The following is a 25,013-nucleotide window of genomic DNA, read 5'->3' as shown; positions in this document are numbered from 1 at the left end:
AGGGAAATACCATGCGCCTTCTCTCTTTCTCGTGTATGCTTTAAACAAGGCGTATTTAAATTTCCTTTTGTACAATCAGAATGACGGGATTACATTAATATTTTAGAAATTTTATTTTAATTTCTCTGTCGTCGTACGGAAATTAACCAGAATAGAGTAGAGAAAAAGAAAAAAGGGAAAAAACGTCCGAGCATTGTGTAGGGAACGTAAAAATTCGAGCACGAGAGAAAGGGAACGAAAGTTGCTCGTCGAGAAAAAAAAGGAAGTTTAGTTTTACCTTTTAACGTTGACGCGTTACTCGGCGGCTTTGTTGTATAATTTCCTTCCTCGTCCATAAACACATAGCTAGCGTTAAATCCTGTTCCATCGTATCTGCCGTTGCTTTTAAAGGTTACGCGAAAGAACTTTCTGTCGCTCTCCACGTCGAATTCCTTTTGTTGACCGCAATGCCTCGAATACTTCCGGTCCCTAGACATGTAATTCGAAAATTCGACGAAGTCGCTCGCAGACACCGCTTCGCAGCTGTAACATTAACATCGTTTATCTTAGAGATAAAAAATAGACTCTTGCGATAACTTAATTTTAAGCCTGCTGTACCCCTCTCTATATGACCCGAAATGAACCTTGTATTTCGATAGAAAATTATTAAAATATACACACATCGTTTTCGAATATTTCGTTCTATCGTTTCGTTGTTTTCCTACCATTTGTGTATTCCACGATTTTCGCGAATAAAAGAGTTTCAAAAGCATGATATCTGACAAGATAGAAACGCGAAGAAGAAGCGAGCAAGACAGTAGGTTTCAATGGAAAACAACGATCGCTAAACGTTATATCAAAGGAGGTTTAAAAAGACAGAGGGGATTAGAAAATAATAATTTAATGTTTGTTTTACTTTAATTTTAAGGTGCATTACGAATGTCTATGATCTGTTTTCTTATCGGTGACCAGCATCGATAACGATTATTGACGGTGACGATATTTTTCAATTACCGGTAACCATTCTTGGCGTTGAAAATGTTTCTCAGCTGCCAGTAACCTGCGTTATTGGCGGTGAAAATGTCTTCCAGCTGCCAGTGTCCAGCGATATTGGCGGTGAAAATGTTTTTCAGATGCTAGTAACCAGCATTATTGAAAATGTTTTTCAGTTACCAGTAACCATTATCGATGGTAAGGAGTTGTTTCTTCGAACAGTCATAGATTTTCATTGACATTACTGACGATTATTCGTATCTAGAGGAAAGACGTCAAAGTCGGATGATGCGCAATTCCTAATTTTTCCCTACGAAGCTAATTATTCCTTGAAAAATATTTTGACAGTGAGAAACTAATTGTATCGTTAACGTCAAGGAAGTTGTATTAGGTTGTCCGAAAAGTTTCCTTCGTTTTATAAGGTGACAATAGATGAGCAAAACAATTTCTGTTTTATATTATTTCTATTATTATGTTCGTGCATAATTCAATAGACTAATATTAAACAGAAAACATTGTGCGTCTATTGTTTCCTTATAAAACGAAAGAAACTTTCCGGACAACCTAACGCATAAAAGTCGGCCAAGCGTGTCCATATAGCAGTTGCATATAATCAACAAACAAATCGTGCAAAACGTTGAAACGTTTTTGCTTGTAGGGAAAATACTGGAAAATTCCAGTATTTTCTGCTACCGTGAAAATTCCCTTCGAAATCGCTGACCTGCGATATTCTGTCCTCTTAAAACGTCCTCCATAGATCGGTATAATCTTATGAATTGGATAGTAATACAATGTAGCAGGGGATGTTATTGCGTTCGATATTATACCGAAGAAACGACGAGGAGGAGGACAAGCGTATCGATGTCTGCGTATAAAACTACACACAATACGCGAGCACAATACGGAATCGAAGTTTACACAATTTTCAGAGTGTTTTATTACGGAAGTCTGCTTCTTTCGTTATGTGTCTATACACTTTCGCAAGTTATCAGTTTTTTCAACGCTATCGATCGGCTAGGATATTTGATAACGTATACATCGAGTATAATTTAAACGCATTATTTGCTTCTAATTTCGCGTGCAATCGTATCGATTAATAAATATTAAACTCGCCTGCCTTCTGCAATCGCGATAGAAAATCGTTTCTAAAATACCAGTGCTAATTATTAAATCTTCAATGAATATTTTATCGTCGTATGGTTTGTTAAAGACCGCTTTCAATAATTCATCGCAGCGGGAGTTAACGTTGCAGTAGAAACGAGTAATTAGTCATTCGAATGAAATAAAAACTGCGATTGACATCTTTCTCGCCCTAAAAGTATCCCATTTCTCGTTCTTCGTTCATGTTATCAAAAATGAAGAGTAAATGCTTTTGCGATCACTGTGTATATCCGTTGGTCTCATAAAATCATAGGGAATGTCGGTTTTCATCGTTAGTCTCCTATTAAATCCTATACTTTAATAATATTCGCGTTGTTGTTAATTGTAAATGTTAAATAAAATTGTAAAATGTAGAAAAAGAAATCAAAGTGTCCAGATTCTTACGAACGACAAGCGTATCTTTGCAGTGTGCAGCATGGAAAACGATCCACGCTGGCTACGAAAAGTATTTGAACGTATCCCCTTGTCTAATTCTTATCAAAGAAGCATCAAATTTTCGTAACGATATAAAGGTACGTATCGCCAAACGGTTCGCAATTTGTGCGATCTAATTAATTACAGCGATGTACAAACACCTTTTGCCTGTCACTGTACACCAAAAAGACTAATCACGCTGGAATGATCGAAACGTAGGTTTATATTCCGACGAGGAAATTCATTTCTTCATCGGCGCATACAATCTCACCGGATAAAGCACGTATTTAGTAAGCTCATAAAAGTTTATGACATCACCCATTTCAGCAAGGATGACCGGTCCGCCGTATAACCGGGGCGCGCGCTTCTATTACGTATAAAATACAATTGCGGATGTATTATTCAGCGGTGTCCTAAGTTTGTCGTTCGTCTGGCAAATTTATATTTTCGGTAAGGCCGTGTGTTACGCAATCACCGGTAAATTGATATACATGGAGGACTAAGGACGTCGGCGCGTCGCTGAAATATTCACCTTTCGTGGCGAATATCGAGGAGATCCGAATGATTTTTCCGGGCGCGCGACGCGTCGCGCTTGCTCGTAAATTGCTTCGGTGGCTGCGTGGGCCGGCAATTCCATAAGTAATTCAATCTTGGCTCTTGCCGCGCATAATTTCGATATCTGTAGGTGTGTAAGTGCGCGGTCTCGTCTCCATCCACGGTATTTACAGTGGGAATATCCTTCTGGATATTCTGTTTTCGGATATTCCGGGGTAACCGGCCTTCGTGCTCCATAAATATTCGCCGGGGGTTTTCGCCGAAGTCGACGAATTCCCGATTACGTAACCCGTGATTAAAGCTCGGCGGAACAGAGGCGGTCAGAAATAACGCTTTATTTCTGCAACGGCGAAACGATTTGAGAGCGCACGGCCGGCCAACGGTGTGCCAAGTTCGAGTTTTTGTTTGCCACGACCGCGCGAAAATAACTTTAACGGTAACGTGCACAGGTCGGTACCAGCAACGTCACGTCACCACCGTCTGTTGGATTGCGGCCGCGGAAATATCAGAAATATTACGAAGCCGCGGCCGAAAATACTACGACTCCGCGTCCTGTAATTAAAGTCGGAAGGAAACGGCGATCACGAAGAACGTACGACATTGATAACGACGATTTACGCGACCGTTTCTTCCGTGCAAGAATGCATTCGCTGCCTGCAAATAATATATCGCGCTCGTAAGAAATGTTGATACGTGAATGATGATGCTATTATCGTCGAAGCAGAGATGTATAGCATGCGAATCGCCCCCTCCACCGATGACATAAGTGGCAATTCCCGTGATAGATCATCATTCGATTTTCACGTTTCCCAACATATATTTCGTAGTGTTTACTCGCATCCGGATTTACGGATAGGGATGTATCTTTTCTTCGCGAGACGGCAACGAAATGAACGCGCGCGCCCGAAGAATCGCCAGGTTCGCGTTGCGCTTCGTCTAATTCAAGTCTTGTTCGAATCGCGATATTTACGAACGCGTTGTTTTTCGAGCGAAAGAAGGTCAGACAGAAGCGAGGAGCAGAAACGAAGCCGTTGTGCTGGTGATACGTGAATTTACTTTATCAGTAACAACAGACGCAAGTACCTTCTTCCAAGGATTTTCATATCGGTCGACCTCGAATTATTAAATTCAGGTCGTATTTCTCCGGGGAGAAGAGAATCGATGGAGTCACAGAGGAGGCCTACTTCGTGCTTCCTCTCGGTGTTATTGTTCAAAAGTTCGGCAGAAATCGGCAAAACACGACTAATTAGCGGCTTCCAGTAACGAACGATGCGGTGTATTACAAGGTGGTTATTGATGGCGATTTAATACGACCCAATTAGGTTATTACGTAAACATCTTTTTTTCCCTCGTATCGCAAAGCTACTGCTCTGTATCGGCCGTATTACGGTTTGCGATTAATATCGAAGGAACGATCGAGCATGTAAGGATTTGCCGCTCCGGCCGTTTTCCTACATTTTAGATCGCAATTAACTTTTTTATATTTTATTGTTTACTATACGTACCATTACATGCACTCTCTATTTAAATAACAGCGGTTGCATTAACGTTGAAAGTCCCTCTATAAATTTAGAGGATCCTTCTTAACGTAGTTTGTAATTTAGGAACGAAAGAATCTGACGATGGAAGGCTCGCCAAGTGACAAAATAGCGCTACAACTAGTGTTCCATATGTTAATGTGTTAATGTTGAAGGTCACCGCTTTTAAGAAAACTCTACATCTGGTCTTTTTAGCTTTCTAAAGCACCGAAGCCATCGACAGCGTATAAACAAAAGACTTCCACGAAGGCAGACCATAAACAGTCGACAGGCGACGTTGGCTTCGGGGTTTTTCAGTTATAGAGTAACACTGTTAGCGTGCGGATCTGGACCAGCTCATATTATTATTTCAATTTTTTGTACTTTTCACTTCCGTATTTCAGATATATTTTTCTACCTTATAATTTATCCACGCGTCTCTCTCATTATACATCTAATAACCTCAACAGTTAGAAACACCAATTTTATTATTGCACGTTGACGGCAAAGAAGGCGAAAATCTTCTTTTGAGAAACAGCAATTGCGGCAGTTGTTGAAACCATCTGACAGACAACCACGTAGCCGTCGTAGCCCTTAGCAATCTGTTCTAATATCAGATGATGGATTACATCGAGCTTTTCCGTCTCTCATCACCGATAGTCGTTAATCAGCTGTGCTTGCTAATTGGTCAGCACGATGCAAATACTCTACGTTCCGATGAGCTTTTGGCCTATCGGTTACCGAATTCTCTTTGCATGTGAAGTCTTCGTCCCCGATAAGCAGCTTGAAACTTTGTCCGACGTAGTTTGATTTAGTGGAACGTCGAACTACATCAGGAAACCCAATCGAACTAGCATCGATTTGCTTCCAGTAGCCTTCTAGTTGGCTAAGGATACTCACTTTGTCTCACCTAGTCTCGTTGAGTGACGAGAAGGAAACGGAGAAGGATCGATACATAGAATTCTAGTCACGCTCGAATAGCTAGTTTATCTGTCCTGTCTGATGTTCGTGTTCCTTCCCATTTACGCGATTCGAAGGATTCCCCTTATGTGACTTTTATTGCCGTTTCTGATTTCGCTAGTATATACATTATTGATTTCTGTGTTTAAATATTCATGGAATAAATAATAATAGAAAGTAGATGCGCGTTGTAACGGTAAATTTCATGGGAATATATGTTTCTCGTTGTTAGGAAAGATTAAAGCCACGATCGGTTGATTTTATAGTAATTTTATAGAAAAATCTCAGCGAGGAAGTCCCTTGATTTTCATAACTGACAGGATAAAATATTAATTTTAGCGGAACGAAACGTAATGCGTGCCGTTCCATGCGCCGTTTCTTCGCATTTCTTTTAATCTCACTTTTCACTTTTCTCCCCTTTCTACCGTGCGCTTTAAGTTTAATATTAAACACAAAACGTATTTTAAAAATTGAAGTAGTAAAAGTATTATCTAAATAAATTGTTACAAGCCTCCTTCTTTGTCGAAATTGTTATGGATACTAGCTGATTCTTTTCTTTGTACGTCGAATTAATTTGTGCAGTATTGTATGACGAATAGAATACCGGTACTTAAATCCGTCTCATCCGGATGGATAATTCTTTTCAAGTTATTTAAATGAAATACTACGGTAACGTGTACAGTCTTGAATAATTCTCTCCGATTCTGAATTCTTATTTAATTTACACGATCGGAAAATTATGTCGCAAAATGGTAGGCTCTGCAAATACAGCCACGTCATAATGAAAATCAAAGGGCGTCTTTAATGTTTACAAAATTAAAAACTACTATATTATTCGCTCTAAATGACATTCAATTCCTACCAATATTTCCTATATTTTTAAGTATCGCGTTAGATATATGCTATAAATACGTAAGTATCCAGACACTACAATAAGAGATATTTGAATATACCTGAACAGCACGAATCAATGAAAAATTAGCAATTGGAAACAGCAGTCGCGGGAACTAATAATAAACAGTAAATTGAAAATATCCATCAAAAGGGGTAGTAATAATATGTAGCATTTGCCAAGCGTATAAAATTACTACTTACGTGTCATTGTTTGCGTTAACATCGCAAGTCTCCCTTGCAAAATCATTTCCAAGCTCTTTTTAACGATATCAGGACAAACAATTTGCAATTTGTTACAGTTGTAACCAGATATATAGCGAAATATCCTCCACCCGCGTAACGCATAACAATCATTAACGCGTAATGATCATCTTGAAAGTTTTAAATTATAAATCTAATATTCTACAGCTATCAGGGAACGTGTAGGTTAAAGCATTGTCTTATCGAGTTTCTTTACTTACGGCGACACGCCCTCCACGTCGAAGAAGTGGAAGTGAAGATGCACCCGCTCGTTTAGCTGGCCATTGAAGAAATAATGACATTCCGTGTCGCGTGGGTACAAGCCCGGGTAATTGGGCGAGGCGAACGTACCGTTTCGTGTCTCGTTGCTGTTGTAAACAAATGCACAGGGGTACTGCGCCTCCTGTCGGCCTGTCGTTACGCCGAAGTCTAAAACACACGTTAGAATACAAAATGTGGCGTTAACGTGGCTTAAATCTGCTCGCAGCCGAGAATAAACTTGGCGCTCTAGTAGAAGCAGTCTCCGGCTGAGGCGCGACCAATGGGCGCACGTTCCTCCGCACGGTAAATATGACGTTTCTGAAGCTCGTTAATTAAATCGCACCTATTTCAAGTATTTAATTGCGGAAAGAAGGAAGGAAGGTAACTTTGAATCGGTCTTGGAATCACCTTTGTTCGACCTTTCTTCCTCCGTGGTTCGTTCGCGTAATGAGAAATCGCTCAAAGAGTGCTTTGAATAAGCGAAATAGCGATTCTTCGTCGGACACGGCTGTTTAGCATGTTTCGACACGGCTAGAGACAATGATCGAGCTGTCTTATTACGGATTTGTATGTTTGGCGACTGATTAATGAAGTTGTTGAAATGGCAAGTGATGTACAGTCGACCAAAAGAGTTTCCCCCACTTTCCTTTAAACAGAATAACAGACGATTTGAGATTTTTTTTTATTTTTTGAACTATTCGAAGAATTAACGATTTCCCTCACTTTCCGAACGAAGGCATCTCTCCACGAATCCGATGATCTCGTGTCCTTAGACACACTCCATTATAGTTTTCCTTTGCGGCATCATCGTGACGGAAAGTCATTCTCTCGTGAGGTCTTATTAGCGAGTTACATAGCGTCTTTACGCTCGCTGGATATTCTACGTTTTAACAAAGAGATAGTTCAGTAACACTTGTACCTTAGACAAGCGAGTTGAGTACGACCTGGACTTTGCAAGGACGCGCATTTCGTTATCCCGCTGACCGCGGATTCGTTGTTGAACCTAGGATCATTGTCGTTAGCTTCTCGAGTATCTAATTACCACGGTTACTTGTCAAATTCTGTAATAATCATGTCTGCGCTGGTAAATATCTCCTCTGTCGCATAACAACAGTGTCTAATCCGAACGAAGATTCGTTCCCTAATCCCTAAACCCTAATCGTAATGTAGTATCAAAATATGGCCTAGAGCAAGGACAAGAAAGGATGACTTATTTGAAGTTAAGTTCAGTTTTACCCGTACGAGCAATACCCGATACAAAAACTGACTACAACATCTTCGTACGTCTTACCCTGACACTGGGCTTCCAACTTTTGTCTTCTCAGGTCAAAAATAGCCGATCCTCGATCCTCGCATCCTTCTCCTACTCCTTTACTCATTTAGCTTTGACGTCACCAAGGCATACACTCTTACTTACACTCTTTCTCTCTTTCTCTCTTCCCCAGCACTCTTACGATCCTTAGTTTATACCTTAAATTTACGACTTATACTTTTTTTTTTTATTTAATAATTTACATTCGCAATTTGTCCAATTTGGACATTTGGCGAAATTTTTTAGCTGTTTGATTATCGCGTGGGTGGCTACCCCCAGCGGGGTACCATCTTCGTGTTTGTTAAGTTATATACTTTGTGTACGACTTATACTATCCCGAGAAACTTAAATAGACCAGGCTTATACCCCCCTTTTTTCGATATTACAATAACGTGAACCCGACATGGATGAGGTGTACGAAAAACTGTGGAAAAGATCGCAACTGATCGGAATCGCGAAGGAAATGCTAAAGGTCACCTTTTTCAACTTCTTATTACTTTTTTATCAGAGAATTTTATCTGAAAATTATCATGTTTCGAAGGGTGTACGGAGACTTTTTCCACTGACTGTATATTACCGTTAAAATATTACGGCAACGTACGCGGTTGTGCTCGTCTTTCACAGTGTGCGATAATTATATGTACAATGAATAGTACGTTTAAGAGTATACCACTATTATGTTAGTGTAATATAAGTAATTTATATGCTACAGTATAGTAATTCACATCGTACGTAGATGTAATAGACGTTAAAGAAGATGTCAAAGTTAAGTGTCGTTGGAATATGTGCGGTAGATGAACTTTTTAAATGTTTAGTGTGATTAGTTGGTGGCAGATGTATGTTTTTGTGTGTTTGATGGCGAGAGCACTTTTATTGGTCAATAAACGTTGAAAGTAGAATACAGCGAGAGTTGGAAATGGAAGCTTTTAAAGAGGATATTGCGGACGAAATATCGCGGAAAATATCTGAAGTTTAAGCAATACAATTAGTCTGCTTGTAATTACTTTATCTCAAAAAAAAGAAAAAGAAAAGAGAAAAAACATATAGAACGGCTACGTTAAGCAAGTTACGAATAATTACACAATTTGATCGATATAATTTGATCCCACTGTCTTGATATTGATACTGTACAACTTTTCAATTGTTATTTACTATGATATTCCTTAAAGATGCATCTTATAAACAAAAAAACTAAAACGTCCAGCATCGTTGTTTTTATAACGACAGGGAAATTGAATTACAATAAAACGTAAACGTCGTATTTGTTGCTTTGGATCGATGTCAACTGTTATTCTCGTTGTTCGAAATATCAGCAGACGATAAATGGCCCATTGATCGTAAAACTGCAGGAAAATTTTCCTATCTTCGCTAATGAGAACGAAATCTGGTCTGCTTTATTCAGAAAATAATTTTATCCGGTCTCGTATAATCAAATTGCAGGTCAGGCTAATTTCGTTTCATAGAAACTCTTATTAGCCGTTATTTACACATTATTTGATCACTTCGTGATGTTTGTGATTGCCTGCACGGCATTGCTATCCATCTGGTACGCTTAATAAATATTGACGTTCGCTAATGAACAGCCACGCGTCGAAATATAAAGCACCACTGTCATAATCGCTATATTGTAACGATGGGCATCAATAAACAGAGGCATAATTGCTTACGTATTATTAACTAGATGTCCGAAAACCAAACGGCAGGGCAACTGCTTCAATTTGTCAATAAATATACAACTCATGGGTGATTCTGTGTGTCTAAATACGAGAACCTGCAATCTAGCTCGATGTGCCAATACTTGAGCGCATAAACCACGCGTACCAGACATATTTAATATATCACGGTAAATATTGAGGGACATTTTCATTGTTAATCAATAAGATGGTTTTAATATCACGAGTTTCTGACAGGCTAATGGTATTAACCGTAAAACGCCATCGGTAAAGAAAATCACGTTAATGCTGCCGTAAAAAGCGGCTGAAGTCTAATCCTAAAACGTTCTTTTCTTCGCAAGTCAATAAAATCAAATAAATGCGATTATTTCTTTCAAATATAATTACGAAATTGCTATCGTGGATGCCTCAAGATCTTTTCCAGGTAAACATCCGTTCGAAAGTTTGAGTTACCCTTTGCCCTTTGCGCGAAACAAACTTTTCCGTACGTTCCTCTAGGAAATAAGAATATTATAACTACAACTTTTATCTTTAAATACGATCAATTGCGATTGAAATATAATAAGAAAATATTATCGCGACTAAAATATTTATTTACTTGAGGAAGTCATTTTTGTTTCTTTCGGGATTCTAACATGCGTCGAACTTGTGATCGGAAGAGCACATGCGTCATCGAAAGGCGAACGAATTTACTAGTTCATCAAATATATTAATTGCAATGCATTTGTCATTCGCGTGGTTAATTTAGAATTAAAGGTGAGGACATTCGTTGCTTTTCGTAGCCAATGAAATGTCGGGTCTCTCACGGTTTTTCCCTCTTTTTATACGCGATAAATTGCGTAAGAAAATAATCGTTTTACGGGATTTCACGCCGCCAGAACCGTTTCATCCGTCGAAACGATAAAAGTTTCGCGACTGCCGTAGTTCAGCGACGCCACTGTTACCGAATCGCAACTTTTGAATCTCGGACGGGCGACCGAAAATTAAAGCTCCACGGCGAAATGGGTTAATTATAAGATCGGGAGGTCGTCAGGCCTCGTTTGAAATCGTTCGGAGTATGGCCGGCAAAGTTCTGCGGCTGAAACTTCCCTGTCGAGTTCGTAAAGTGTACTCCGCCGTTATGTACGCCGACCAAGTTTCTTCGCGATTGTAAACATCGAGTAATAAGCTTTCGCGGACACCGCGTACTTTTGTGCTTAGTCGCGTTTGTTATAACAGCCATGTGCTTCGTCTATTCGTTCAACGTGAGCATGCGAGTTCGAGAAGAGGACGACTGCGTGATAAAGCGGTGTAAACGCTTCCGGCGAACTGACCTCGTTCGAACGTAAATGCCACATGGGATTGAACTTTTCCCGTTGCAATGTTCATCGTTAAACTAGTGTAAAACCGTGGACGAGAAGATATCGATCTTCGCCAAGAGTGGATTGCAGATATTTTTTCAAGTTTTATCGATGGATGTAAATCGTAATACCGTTGAAACTTTTATTTGTCATCGTAACAGTTTCCAATCAAACATCGGTGAACTATTGCCCTTCGATTAGATACATTAGATGATATCGTATCGTTGCTTTATTGTCTTGTGCGTGATCCATGCCTCGCGGCTTTGCGTGGCTTCCGGTTACGTCTCTCCATTTACATCTCCAAAAGTAAACTTAACACGGACCGAAGCTTGAACTCGACTGGGACTTAAACGTATTAAACACAAACATATCCTGGACCTGTTCTTTTTGATACATCGTATTTTAATATACCGTACGTATCCACGGTATTGTTGAAAACGCGATCCCATAGTTCTCGATTAATTAATCTCTGCTGATATCGTGTTAAATATAAATTATATTTTCCAATACGTATTACTATGTCGCTTGATATGTTTTGCTGTTTCAAAGCTTTCGTTTTCCCGATAGCGTATCCTTTTTTTCTAAATAGCGTCACTGCTAGCTCTGCTACACGACGAAGTAAATGAAAGAATCACGCTTGAACAGCTAAATATTTATATCGTAATTTCAATACACTGCGAAAAGGTTATTCTGATCATTGCACATGTTTATTACGTAGCTATATATTATGTGTAGATTGAAGAGTTGCCACAATTGAAATGTAATTTTTCATCGTACGATCAACTAAACCAACTAGCCAATGTTCACGATACATTTAGAAATATTTTACCTCGACCTATCTTTCTCTTTAACAGCGTACGAAAAAGATTCTAAAATAAATCCGATCACCTTAAAATAATAATTTTTGCTTCACGTTAACCAACAATTTTTATCATCTTCCTTTCGTTTTAACTCCTTCGTCCTACGCATCTATTTTTCTTTCTTTTTTTTTTTTTTCGGAGTAGAAGATAATTTTCCATCCTTTGAGGTTTATTCTGTTTTAGAAAAGAAGCAAAAGACTGGTTTCGAAGCTCTATTTCCTAAACCTAATAGTCTTTCTCGGCATTAATTTTACAGAGGCGTTGTGTGTCGTTTACTCGTAGCTGTGTGCTTTGCGAGAAAGGAAAGAAAGTGACTGCATGATAAAGTGTTCGGAACGCTTCGGGCGAAGTGGCTTCACTCGAAGTAAATGCTACACCCAACTCTTATTCATCCAAAGATACTTTCCTCCTGCATGTTAATGTAATTTTTAAGACGCTGGCGAAAGAAGAAGAGCCGCTGAGAAAGAAATCATCGAAAAATAAAACGACGACCTTTCAACGTCTCTTTCGTTCCATCATTTATGTAGTATCGCGGACATAAGGCCTAGGAGTTAGGGGGTAAGTCACATACAATGTCGCGAGAGCCGAGGCGTTTTTAAACCGTAAACAATGTCCCGAGAGCCGAGGTGCCGATAGGCCCATCAATGTGTCGTCGGTCCTTCAAATGAATAGTTTCATAGAAAAGGTCTTACGTGGTTTTGGCCACGAGCGGTCGCAGGACACGTGTGTGGTGGGTCTACGGGAAGACAAAAGACATGCGAGAGCAGGGCAGTTTGAGTTGAGAAGTCGAAGACTGTGAATCGAGAAGTCAGAGAGAGTGCGAGTTGCGTTGTCGATATAATGCTGTTAGCGTTGTCGAGAGAGTGTGGTCCGCGTGAGAGAAAACGTTGGATCCGTTGTGTCGAGAGTCGTCTAGATTGTAGCGTGTTGTTGCGATTAGTTCATATTAAACTACCATCGTTTTTCTGTCTATATTTGTACAATCCATTCATTGTAAATAAACTACAAATGCTAGGATACAATAACATTATATTCCATTGAAGATACTACATTTAGGATCGATGTTGGTCGCGTTGCTATTTACGCAAATTCATATCTTTACGAAGCCAATAATTAAGGTAATGAAATATAAATAGAAATTCGTTTCACCTATCAAATATCGAGCAATTGTAATCAAGATCGAGATATTTTATGTATATTCTGTAAACTTTTGCATGTTTAAATGGCCATTAGGAAAAACACAGGAATAAAGTACAAATAACAGCATTCAGATGGATACAGAGAGCGGCAAATGTATACGTTTCTGATTAATTTCCTGTGCATAGTAGAAAAATGTTATAACAGATGTACCATATAGTGTGTATTATTCGAACTAGCGAATAAACGATAGTTCTTGCACACGGAAGGCACAAGTTTCGTTTAATTACTGAAATTAGTGACCAGACTATTACTTAGATACGGTTGGCGATTAAATTAATGACCATTTGGAAATTCGGTTTGCAGTTAGCTTTAGTGGTTGGAAACTCCTACAACAGTAATCTGCCAGCTAAATAACCAGTCGTTATCAATTAAATGTCAGAAATAAAGAAAGCTTACTCAGTTCTCGGTAAACTACCCAAAGTAGTAAATTATAACTGTTTAATATCGGAACAATTACAAAATGAAATTATGTCTTGCCTATTGTGGCCAACTTTCTAACCAATAAATTAGTCTCCATTATTAGAATTATTTACTTCGCGCGTGGAAAATCAAACGGACCGAAACAAATGAAATCGCAAGGCACGCAATTAAAATTGTGACGCGTACTCCTCTTCGTTTAAAGTTTCACGAGGCGCAAACGATATCGATGTAAAATGTTCCGGAATATTTAAAGAAGTAATGCTACATTTTAACGTACGTCAATGTTTAATTCACGTAATTATTATATCGATTATTATATTAATATTGATATATTAATTATACCTATAAAAGCGAAAGTAATAAAACAGAGATTTAAATCAGACATTAAATCTATGTATGTAATAAAATAGTAGAACAGCAGGAGGGTCGTGTCCGTGAATTGCTACAATTGCTGTGGGAACAGCTTATAAGCTATGAAATCGAAGAAATTAATTTTTCGATTTTTTCTTTGTTTGTTTGTTTGTTCGTCTGTTTGTACTAGCATCACGTAGAATCTACTGAACGGATTTTGATGGGGTTTTCTCTGCTGTATAGCTTAGTGCCCGGAAAAGAAAAGAAGGTACGTTTCATCTCGATCGGTTCCGTAAAAGCTGAGAAATAGATTGGCATCGGAGTTGTATGCGCTACCATGTTTGAACAAGCTCAAGCATCGATGGTTATTCGCGTTTGTTCTGAAATCCAAGCTTTTTATATTTTTCAGCACGGAGAACAAATTAATCGTTGGTATGAAAAATATGCAGGTATTTCATTTATAAAAATTCATTTGTGTATATTAGAGCAGCGCGCGCGAACAAAGTCCGTGCCGAAAGATGGTAATTAAATCAAATATTCCTTTGTTACATTTTTCAATGTTATGTGTCATTGTATGTTTAGATAGTATTTTATTCCTTTTTTTAAAGCGTTTATTGCCAATATTTATAATACAAAGAATATAAAGAATTAATGCGGCCACGCACGGGCGATATTTTATTTTAATTCGCTGGTGTACGTACTCATTTTACAGCTTGCCGATCGAAAATTACCGTTCTGATAAATTATCTATATAAATTATCGATATAAATAGGTATCTGTAAGCGCAGAAAACCTATAAAAATTTACCTCTGATATTTAAATATTTTATTTAGCAATGAATTGTTCACTTTTGACAGTTTTTAGTACAGCATGAAACGTACGCTTTTGTATTATATTCGCTGGAACTATTAATTCGTCTCACTTATTTTATACGTTTTATAGCTTAACAGACGTCGCATAACCATTTGTAGTTATTTAAAGCGTATAAGAAACTTCGTGAAATAACATTTTAGGTATAGAACTGGACGGCTCAAGTTTTTACGATATTCCTAAGAAGGTTATTATTCCAGAACTCTCGTATTCGAGTCTTAAAGTAACTACGAGAAGTACTTCTACACCGTTGTATTTATTATAGCATTTGGATATTAATTAATCAGGTTTAATAAGAAGATGGCAAGAACTATGAACTCTCGAATGAGTTTGCTGCAATTGCATTCGATGCCTTAGTTTGATGGTAAAATATCGCTAAAAGGATTTCAGTCCATGGTCCTCTGTTTTCGAGAAATTAATCAGTTTCTCTTTATATGTTGCTTTCTAAATTCTTCTAATACTAATATCGTATTTCTTTCTAATAACAGATATTTTTACAATCTATCCTGATAAATTTTCGACTATTTTTATTCGATATAGTACTGCCGCATATTCTTACCATTTTGGCGGTGCAAATTGCGATAAAAACATTTAAAACTTCGTTGTTGCTTCAAGAACATAATTTCTCGATTAATTTCTCGATTAATTTCTCGATTAAAGAGGACCATCCACTCGAACCTTTCGGGGACTGTTTTATTACCAATCTAAAGCATCGAATGCACACATTCACACAATGCACACAAGCATCGTATTGAGATATGTATATTGGACTAGGTTAGACGCGTAATAGAGATATGTGAGTATCAGTGTGCGGAAGTATGTGTGTGCGTGGCGTCTCGAAAACAGACGAATGTAAACAGTTCAGTCGGAAGAAAGTGGCGGGACGCGTGCAAGTGTGTATCCATAAATATCTTAGAAATCGTCCATCAAATAAATATATAATTATTCTAATATTGATTCCAAGTGTAAATTTAGTATTCCTATAACGTTATTTCGGTTAACAAGATCCACAATTCTCAACACATCGAATGTATATTAAATTCCATATCACGTAGTAGTATTGTTATATGTGTTAGGTAGATGATACATTTACACTGTACATGTTAATGTGCGTGCAAACGTCAGAGGGCGTTCAGGTCTCGGTTGAGACAAAAGGCGATTGGAAGCTGTTGGAAGAATCTAGAAGAGTCGGTTGACAAGAAGCGTAGCTGTAAGTAAGCTATTTGTATTTCCGAATCCTTTCTACATCTTAACGATATGACTAGAAAAATTTCAAACTACGAAAACGAAGCTGATGCAGAAACGCTTCATCAGAAAATAGGGCTATGCAGAGATTCTCTTTTACAGCCGCCGAAGATTTAAGACACTTATATTTTGAGACTAATCAATTTTTAAAGAAAAAATCAAAAGAAAATCTACTTTTTGTTCACCTTCGTGAATATAGCTGGATGAACCATAGGAACAACGTTATTAATGGACCGTTGAATTCTTCATACCTTTTTGCTTCGTTATTCTATCTCGTTAAAGAAACTCTTTTTCATACGAGATTTATAAAAACGTTTTTTTTTTTACCTATTCGAGTCCCTTAACACTTGCGTAACTGTGATCTCGTTCGAAACACCCTTCCATAGACGGTTCACTTCGTAGTTATTTATGATTCAGGGCAACACGCGGATTCTCCGCAATTAACACGCAAGTGTGCGAAACTGCTCGGAGACTTTTACGACTGCAGCAGAGGTTCTGAAGAAATTTCCTGAGCGTCGCGCAGCGTTGGGACTGTCGCGAGTATTTAACATCCGGCATTATGTCGACGTACAAGCCTATAGTCTGCTGAATACGCACACGGTTTTGCTGTTTCACGTACTTCCGTTCTTCCTGCCGTACTTATACGTGCTTTTGGAAACAACGAACTTTGTCTCTCGTTGCGTTCTGTGTCTTTTTCTCTATATACGCCGTACGACTAGTTTCGTCCCTTTCTCAACCATCGTTGTCGAGTAATGTCCTGATTCATGAACCGTGTCGCAGTTGCACTGTTCGTTTGAACGTTCCTCAAAAATTTCGTCCGAGATGCACGAATAATTTAAAAGTCGACGATAATGGAAAGAGAAACGACGAGAATATACCGCGGCTCGCGAAGATATTCGAACGCTTTCCATGGAATTTTTTTTACGAATATGAAATTTACGAATTTGAATAATCGTGTCGCGTTTACATGCCTGCGCATTCGTTTTACTATTTACCGTTTTAATTCTTACATCATATACGTTTCAGTATGATTCGTAAAACGCGATAGAATTATTTGCCAAGGTTGGTATACACAGTCTGTTGAAATTACCCAATGTCATGTCCGTATTTTTTATTTCGCTCGAACGTGTATATTAACGTAACGAACGGATGCAGTTGGTGATAATCACTGACGAGGTAAATCGACCACAAAGCACGCGCATCATCGCATCTGCCTTCGGTAAATTTCGTTGTCGCAAATCACTGGATAGATCGTAAATATTTACGCATAATATACTGCATATTCCGGCGCGGAATACACCGTGGAATAACTGCGGACAGTGCAGAAGCGGCTGATTATTCTTGATGTGGGTAACTGATAACGTCTAAAATCAATTCCATAATGGCTCCGCGGTCTGCGATCACCAGATTGTTGCTACGGATAACCGATAAGACAGTTTTACCGTATTATCAGTCAACCGATTGCTAATTGATAGTTGTTCGTTTTTTCGACGCTAATTCTTCGATATTTTTCTCAGGCCTGTCTCGAAGAAGCGAACTGGAACGTTCAACGAAACGTCGAAAGAAAGCGTAATGACACGGTTGAAACCGGAAAAATCGCAAACACGTCAGTTAGCCGGTCGATTAACCGATCGCTAATGGAACATTTTTCGTTAGCTCGACGCTAATTTTTGAATCTTTTTCCGTATCTATCCTGAGAAAGTAGACGAAATAGATGAAACTAATAATGGAAAATAACGATGACAGTATAATGTAAATGATATAAAATCATTGGTTGAAAATGCTCGCCGACTGTTTCGCTCTACGCGTTAATCACTGTGTTATGAAATGATGTTTGTTCCGTTTCACGCTCGCCAATATGTGATATTACTAATTAAAAGTTTATTTTCTCGTCGCGTTTCCGCCTGCGCGAATAAACAGCTCAGCACGTGACGCTTTACGATTTCCTGGGACTTGAATTTTACCAGTTCGCTACTTTGAGTACTTAATCGACTTCGCTAATTTATAAAGACACCCGAATTTCCATGTACATCTTTACACAGTTGCGAAGGTGTATAAGTTATATCGCGTCGCCTCGCCGATGGCAAACGTCAGAGTTCGCCTGTTACCCTCTGTTTCGTGCAACTTTAATATTTCGCGCTCTGAACACAGGCTCCTTGATTAAAAGACTGAAAACCTTGTGCTGATTTATCGAGAGAGACTTCGTTTCATACGTCGAGCAGAAAGTAAAATGATTTCGTAACGTGACCCGTGATCCTATGTACCTTTATAAAAATGAATTATCGATCTACAGAATGCACTGTATCGCGAGAAAATGATTGCGAATATCTAATGATATTTTCTGTTGGAAACTATATAATTTAAGGTGCGTTGAAAATTAATTTCATTTTATGGTGAAAATAAAATTAAAATTAAATTTGATTAAAGGTAGAATTCGGTTGAGAGGGAAATAAGGGTACCTCAAATGGAAGAAACATTGCAAATGGCATTTAGACGATTTTTAATATTACGATTTTTCGTATTTAATTTTAACTTTAGGTTCATTAAATGTCGAAAGATTTCGTGACTATGCTCCGCGATACATCTTCGTTATCGATTTTATTACGCGCAGATAACGTTCATTGTTATTCTTTCGAGATTTAAATAATAATTAAGCAGTTGTTTAAAAAGTCTAAAATAATATTACAGATTTATTCTTAGCACAAAGAATGTATATATATATATATATCGTGGTTATTAAAAGCTTTTGCTCAGGCTATATTACTATTTTCATTAATTAAATTCCATTATTTATTTCTTTCCTAATAAATAATATATTTTCTGCCTTCAACAAATTAGTCATTTGAAATTTGCAGGTGACTGTGCCAGGTAATGTATGTATTAGAACGAAAGGATTTTTCAGTGAAGCGTATCTATGATCTTCGAAATGCGTGGCTCTTTGGACGCGCATTTGAATTTTAGTACAATTGCATATGGTTATACGTAAATATATCGAAGAGGAGAATTTTAGGGACGAATAGGAAATTCGACGCAGAAATTTATAGGAAAAGTTCACAGGGAAATATTTCAACGTGTTTAAAGTTTAATGCAACGGTATTTTCATTGTCTGCCTTTTTCATTTGGTACTAAATGTTTATACCATATATACAGTTTGTCTATGATACTCGTGATAAATTGTAAAACTCTTAAATGATCATTCAACTTCAAAATAACGTTTTATAATCATCTTCGCCATTGAGAACTACAATTCGAAAGAAGATCATAAGCTGCTATTTAAAGAGTCTAGAACAATATTACAGATTTATTAGTAGAAAGATATTACAGATATTACAGATTTTTTAGTAGAAAGAATGTCTTTCGTAGAAACTGGAAACGGAAGGACATGAAGTTTTTAAACGAAGATTAAAAGTATTGTATAATTCAGGAATTATAAACTACCTTCTAGTACAATCGAAAGTAACAAAGAGCCGTCAAATGTTTGAAAATTTCACGGTTCCATTGCTATGAAACTTGAACGCGTTTCAGGTATGGAACACACTACTTGAAGCGAAACGTTAATAGGTCAACAGGTACTCCAATTTTCGACGTCGACTGGAATATGTAAAGTCGTACTATGAAAAATTAAGGAACGTCGCGCATATGCTACGGATCTTAGTTTCAAGCACTATTGAATATGCAAAGTTGCTTTAATTTACTTTTCACTCTATATGCTTTCTTTAATTTAATTGCGTTGAATCACGAAAACTCGAATTAAGGAAACGTTTACGCGCTTAAAAACGCGATCAGAATGAAATACTTCAACTCTTTGATCCTTACAATTTTCACTTCGCTATTTAAAGTCGCTTTTCCCTTTATTCATACAGAACGTATTATGGTCGTGGAATAACATACAGCCATTGAAGTTTGAACATTTATACACATTTTGTTTGTGAATATATTACATTACACAAAACATTTCGAGCAATAGATAGACGACAGACAGTAGTCGTGCAATGTAGTAAAAGGAGGGTAAAATAAAAGGTTGAGTGTGTGAGCGGATGTATATGCGTGTAGATGATTGAGCGAGAATGAAAGGAAATGGGGAAAATAATCGTAAACAGAGTACGTTATATGGTCGGGAAGCTGAAAATGAACTATACCGCTACAGTTAGAAATTTCAATTACGATTATACTGGTAAAATTTGAAGAAAATCTAAAAATGTATAACAATAGTTTATTGTTTTCTTTAAAAAAAACTATTTAAACAATTGATTATCAGAGTTCGTAATTTATGTAATTGTTACACGAGGAAATTATCGGAGAAGGAAATAAATGATATAAAAATATGAATAAAATATAGTAAATACAGATGGTATAGTTATTAATCAAGAGATGTTATTGCAGGATGTTCGCATGAACACGTTAATTAATTTTCCTCAATTACACAGAGCGCTTGTAATTGGTCTATGTACTTTTCTTGGAGGAACATACATACGTGTGTAATGCGCAACTCGTTATAATGAATTGTTTCGTTTACATGAAAGCACAGGCGAACGTGTTTGTGCAACAAAATGTATATGTATTTTACGCGGTGTACTTTAAACAAAGTAAGGGGTAAATCGCGTTCATGTGAAACATAACTCCTGGGGGATATGCCATGTATTCGTGCAAATATATTTATCGTCGTCTATTTACATTGGTAAAATTACTCAAGACACTTAAGATCTTAACGATATATTTCAATATCATTGAAATCCGTAAGCGTATCACACACTATAGTCTACGTATAATTACCAGATATCTGACACGAGAAAAGGAACAGATAGAAAAACAAGGAAGGTAAATGTGTTGCGTGTTACGTCGACTTAGGAATAAAATATAAATTGCCCTGTTGTTATCGTGAAATCTTTTACGCAAATTACGACAGATACGTTCCATGCAAAATATAAAGAAAAGTGCGACGCGTAATATATTTATTTTTTAGTTTAACAAAAACCGTAGCGAATGTCGTTTTCCAACAAAACTCGTGTACGTGTATACGGAACGACATAACGCAGCGATACGTACAACTGTTGCGAACTGATCTTGAACGTGATCAAACATTCGCATTAGTCGGCGTGGTACGAGGGTGATCGTTGAATTTCGAGATTTTGAAACGACCATTTGCGACAGAATCGCGGCCGATTTTATGACGTTTGTCGATAGCTTGCGGAAGATAACGCACGATTAAAGGTATCGCTGGATAACGGATATACGTACACACGACGAATCCTATACAGAGGCAATCGGATATTCATTTGCGGCCAGCCAAATGGGAGAGGTTCGCGAACCCTCAGTTGCCCCTGCGCGTTTCTCTCCGCGCTATACTGCACCATCCCTTCTCTTACCCTTTGCCACCCTGTTTCGGTGATTCACAATGGCCTGGGAAACGACATGTCGCGCTGTGTTTAAAACATTGCTGCCCGACCGGCGAAACATTGTAATTCTGATTGTTTTTTACTTAATTTCTCCTTTCTTTTTTTATTTCCAAATCCTTCGCCATACGTAATTCTTTAACCGAGCAAAAAGATATTCTTCCCCACTGATCGACGTTTCTATTTAACATATGGGAAAAGTAGATTTAAAATCACTTATATTTATAAGTAATAAATGAGTAATAAATGTCATATTTCATTTTGAAAAGCGAGCTGCAGCACGTCAATTCTACTTCTTGTGGAATTAACATGCACCGGGTACGGCTCTTCCTCTCCACGTTCTTCAAGGGCCGCCGACAGAAACTGACGACCATGGGAGTGCAATAAAAAGCCAAAGAAGATTCGAACATGTCCCCATACGACGTCTAAAATCTATCGAGGAACTTTGAAGCGACTATCTCGTGTATTGCTAATAGACGATGGGGGCGGTTAGAGGGTTAATTGGAATGTCGTTTACTTAACTGGTCAACCGATCGATTAAATAAATTTTGTCACCGATCAATCCGACGTTGATCGTCACGACGCGAAGTATCGCGCAACAGTTTTAAGTGCGATAATTCGAGTCGCCGAAGCCGCAAGACTATCGCGTTCTCTTTCGTTCGAATCGCATTGCGACACTTACGTTTGCTTTGTACACGCGTTCGCGGTATCATTATGCGTTTCACAAGCTTGTTTGCGCGAGAACACGCGACACGACGAAAGGAACTGCAGACAGCGAGATTTCGAAGCTGGAAAGTTATCGTTATGCGAACGCACCTGTTGTCAAGATAATTGGGATCGTCATTATTCAGTAGACAGTCGTGTTTCGAGCGATCGCACGATGCTTTATTATTCCTCACGGATTATTACGTTGTTTTTGCGTCAGCGAGCGTGTAGCGGTGTATAAATAAAGGCGGGAGCAAGGGGGATCCCTTTGAAAAGCTTGGAAGGGTCGACAAGCAACCAAGCAATAAATATTGATCCATGCATCGGTTAAATGCGATTTGGTGCTATTTGTAGCGGTCCCTTTGCAATCCGATCATAATGAATTTATAGAGATTGCTTGAACACATTTTGATCGAACGATAAGAATATCGTAGCGATTGAAAGGCCGGCGATAATAGGGAAACGGATCCAAACATTAAATTGTATTTAATGGAAGAGAATTCTTAAAATATGTAACCGCTTGATTATTTAGTCAGTGGCACAAGCATCTTTCCTCTTCGACAGTCAGATAAAAATAACAGTAGTCGTTCGGTACGAATGCCCTGTCTCGAACCAAATTATAATATATCTTTTCGTGTGCAAGATTTTAGCTCGTGGGTTGGAGGATGGATTTGTTATCCAGGAGGCAAGAAATGTCGAAAAATCGCTGGTAGATGGATACATATGTCGACAAGAAAGGGGGAAAACGTAAGAAAGAAATTAAGAAAACTGTACTGGAGGCGTTGATAAATGGGATATTGAAACTAGGAAGAGACTCGAGAGTAACGTGAAGGAAATATCGAAGTGAATTGCAAGAGCTTGTATTCAACTTGTATTCGATTATGATTACTTTAAGATAGAGACCAGGTGAAACGAATAGGTTTGATGATTTTCTTTCTCTTTTATATATCTTCGGATATATGACATATTTTATACTATTTATAAAGCCGAATGGGATATATCGTTCATCTCTTTAGTACGGAATAACAAAATATAACTGTTTCCATAACTTAGTTAACTATTCACGTCCATTGGCAGATATCTAATGAAGTCGTTGATTTATTCAGCGATAATAATGAAATATTTCCTACGTAACAGACAATTAGCGAGGCCATTAGAGCGTTGGTTTGTAATGCTAGAATCATTGTGAACGATTTTGACTAGATAATTAATCAATAGGATATCAAACTAGTTGGCGAGTCGTTTTACATTAAAGCATACGTTACACGAATCGATTAAATTTCGCATCAATTGCACATTTTTCTCTATTACGAATCTGTTTCATTGCGATCTAAAATACGATTTACCGTTTGAAATATATCTGTATCGTAGATCCTCCATATATGTTACTATCAAATCTGTACATCGCATACACATCCCCTAACGTAAAAGAGAACAGATGCGAAACAAACATATACCAGGTCCACAAATTGCGTTCCACTATCGTGGCAACGTCGATTGATAAAATTCATAATAATTAACAAGCTGTGTACCTTTACTAGAGAGAATTGTTACAAATACCGATGGAGTTTGTAAACACATATTAAAAATTATTCCTCTCTGCTATGATATTCGCCTTGTTCTTTTATTCGTATAGGTAGAAAAATACAAGAGAAATAAATTATCCTTGCGATAACAAAGATTTCAAATACGTAAGAAGCTAAATCACAAACTAATATATTCGATATCGCCATTCGTGTTACCAGTTTCACCATCGATACTCATCGATACATTCGTCGAATCTATAAATTCAATTTTATTTTCAATATTTATACTGACCACGAAATATCTCACTTGGAAATATCTATAGCAATGGGACGAACGCTTAAAAAAAAAAAAAGAAAAAAAATGATGGAAAACCGCGGATGGGAATTAGGCACAGCGGTCAGCGTTATATCGCTTAACGTTTTTTTCGCTCCATTTCGTTTTAACGGTAGCGTGCGTCGCGGAGGCACGCACCGAGCAGGTTGGCCGCGTTCTAAATTAGAGCCTCATATTGCCGGTTTCAAGCCGGACAGTTCGATGTAGCTGGTTTTTTGTTCAGCTAGAATTGCGGACTCGTCGCGGCCCGGACGAGTTTTCATTTTGAAATGACCCTATTTGCATTACCGGCCGGCCCTTTTTTTCGACACCACCGGTTGTTTTACAGGCAACAAACAGTGTCCTCGATTACACCGGCGGAATGGTGGTTTAAAAGTAACGAGATCGCTACGTTTCCCGACGCTTTGTGCATTTTTACGGAAATTACAGGAGGTTGTTTGTACGCCGCAACATGGTTTTCCACCATCTGACACTATGACCTGACTCTCCACTTAGCCACGTTAACAAAGTTTTTAGCTTTGACGCCGCTATGCGTACGCGTGGTTTTGGCTTTTGTAGTATTATTAAAAAGGAGGAGGGGAGAGAAAAAGCTGCACGAAGAAAAGTACGCATCACTCGAATTACGTAACTGAACGAATAACTCACCTTCGATGTTGTTAGAACGATCTGCCGTGTACAGTAGGACATAGCAATTGTCCTTTCACCTTACGATCCACAGATTCTTTCATTCTCTTGTTCCGTCTATCTGCTTTCTTTGGTTTGATTTTAGGTTTGTTGAAACATTGCGCGAGAAAAGAAGCGAGCGAGAAA

General features: G+C 38.1%; 1 protein-coding gene and 1 long non-coding RNA gene across 2 annotated transcripts in view; one reads left to right on the top strand and one right to left on the bottom strand.

The window, feature by feature from the left end:
- The window catches only part of LOC122575476 (suppressor of lurcher protein 1), a 299,608-nt gene that overhangs the window by 9,056 nt on the left and 265,539 nt on the right, over nucleotides 1-25,013 (bottom strand). Inside the window, exons 7-8 of the mRNA XM_043744480.1 lie at nucleotides 6,935-7,142; nucleotides 278-522 (exon numbers count right to left, since the gene is read on the bottom strand). Coding sequence (XP_043600415.1) covers nucleotides 278-522; nucleotides 6,935-7,142 — 453 coding nt within the window. The remainder of the gene's footprint in view (nucleotides 1-277; nucleotides 523-6,934; nucleotides 7,143-25,013) is intronic.
- On the top strand, nucleotides 16,099-23,951 carry LOC122575521. The gene is made up of 2 exons (XR_006319455.1): nucleotides 16,099-16,210; nucleotides 21,908-23,951. It is a non-coding gene; the product is annotated as an uncharacterized LOC122575521 (long non-coding RNA).

This window comes from Bombus pyrosoma, linkage group LG15 (assembly GCF_014825855.1).
Source record: "Bombus pyrosoma isolate SC7728 linkage group LG15, ASM1482585v1, whole genome shotgun sequence".
NCBI classification, from domain to species: Eukaryota; Metazoa; Arthropoda; class Insecta; order Hymenoptera; family Apidae; genus Bombus; species Bombus pyrosoma.
This window is presented reverse-complemented; position numbering and strand designations above follow the sequence as displayed.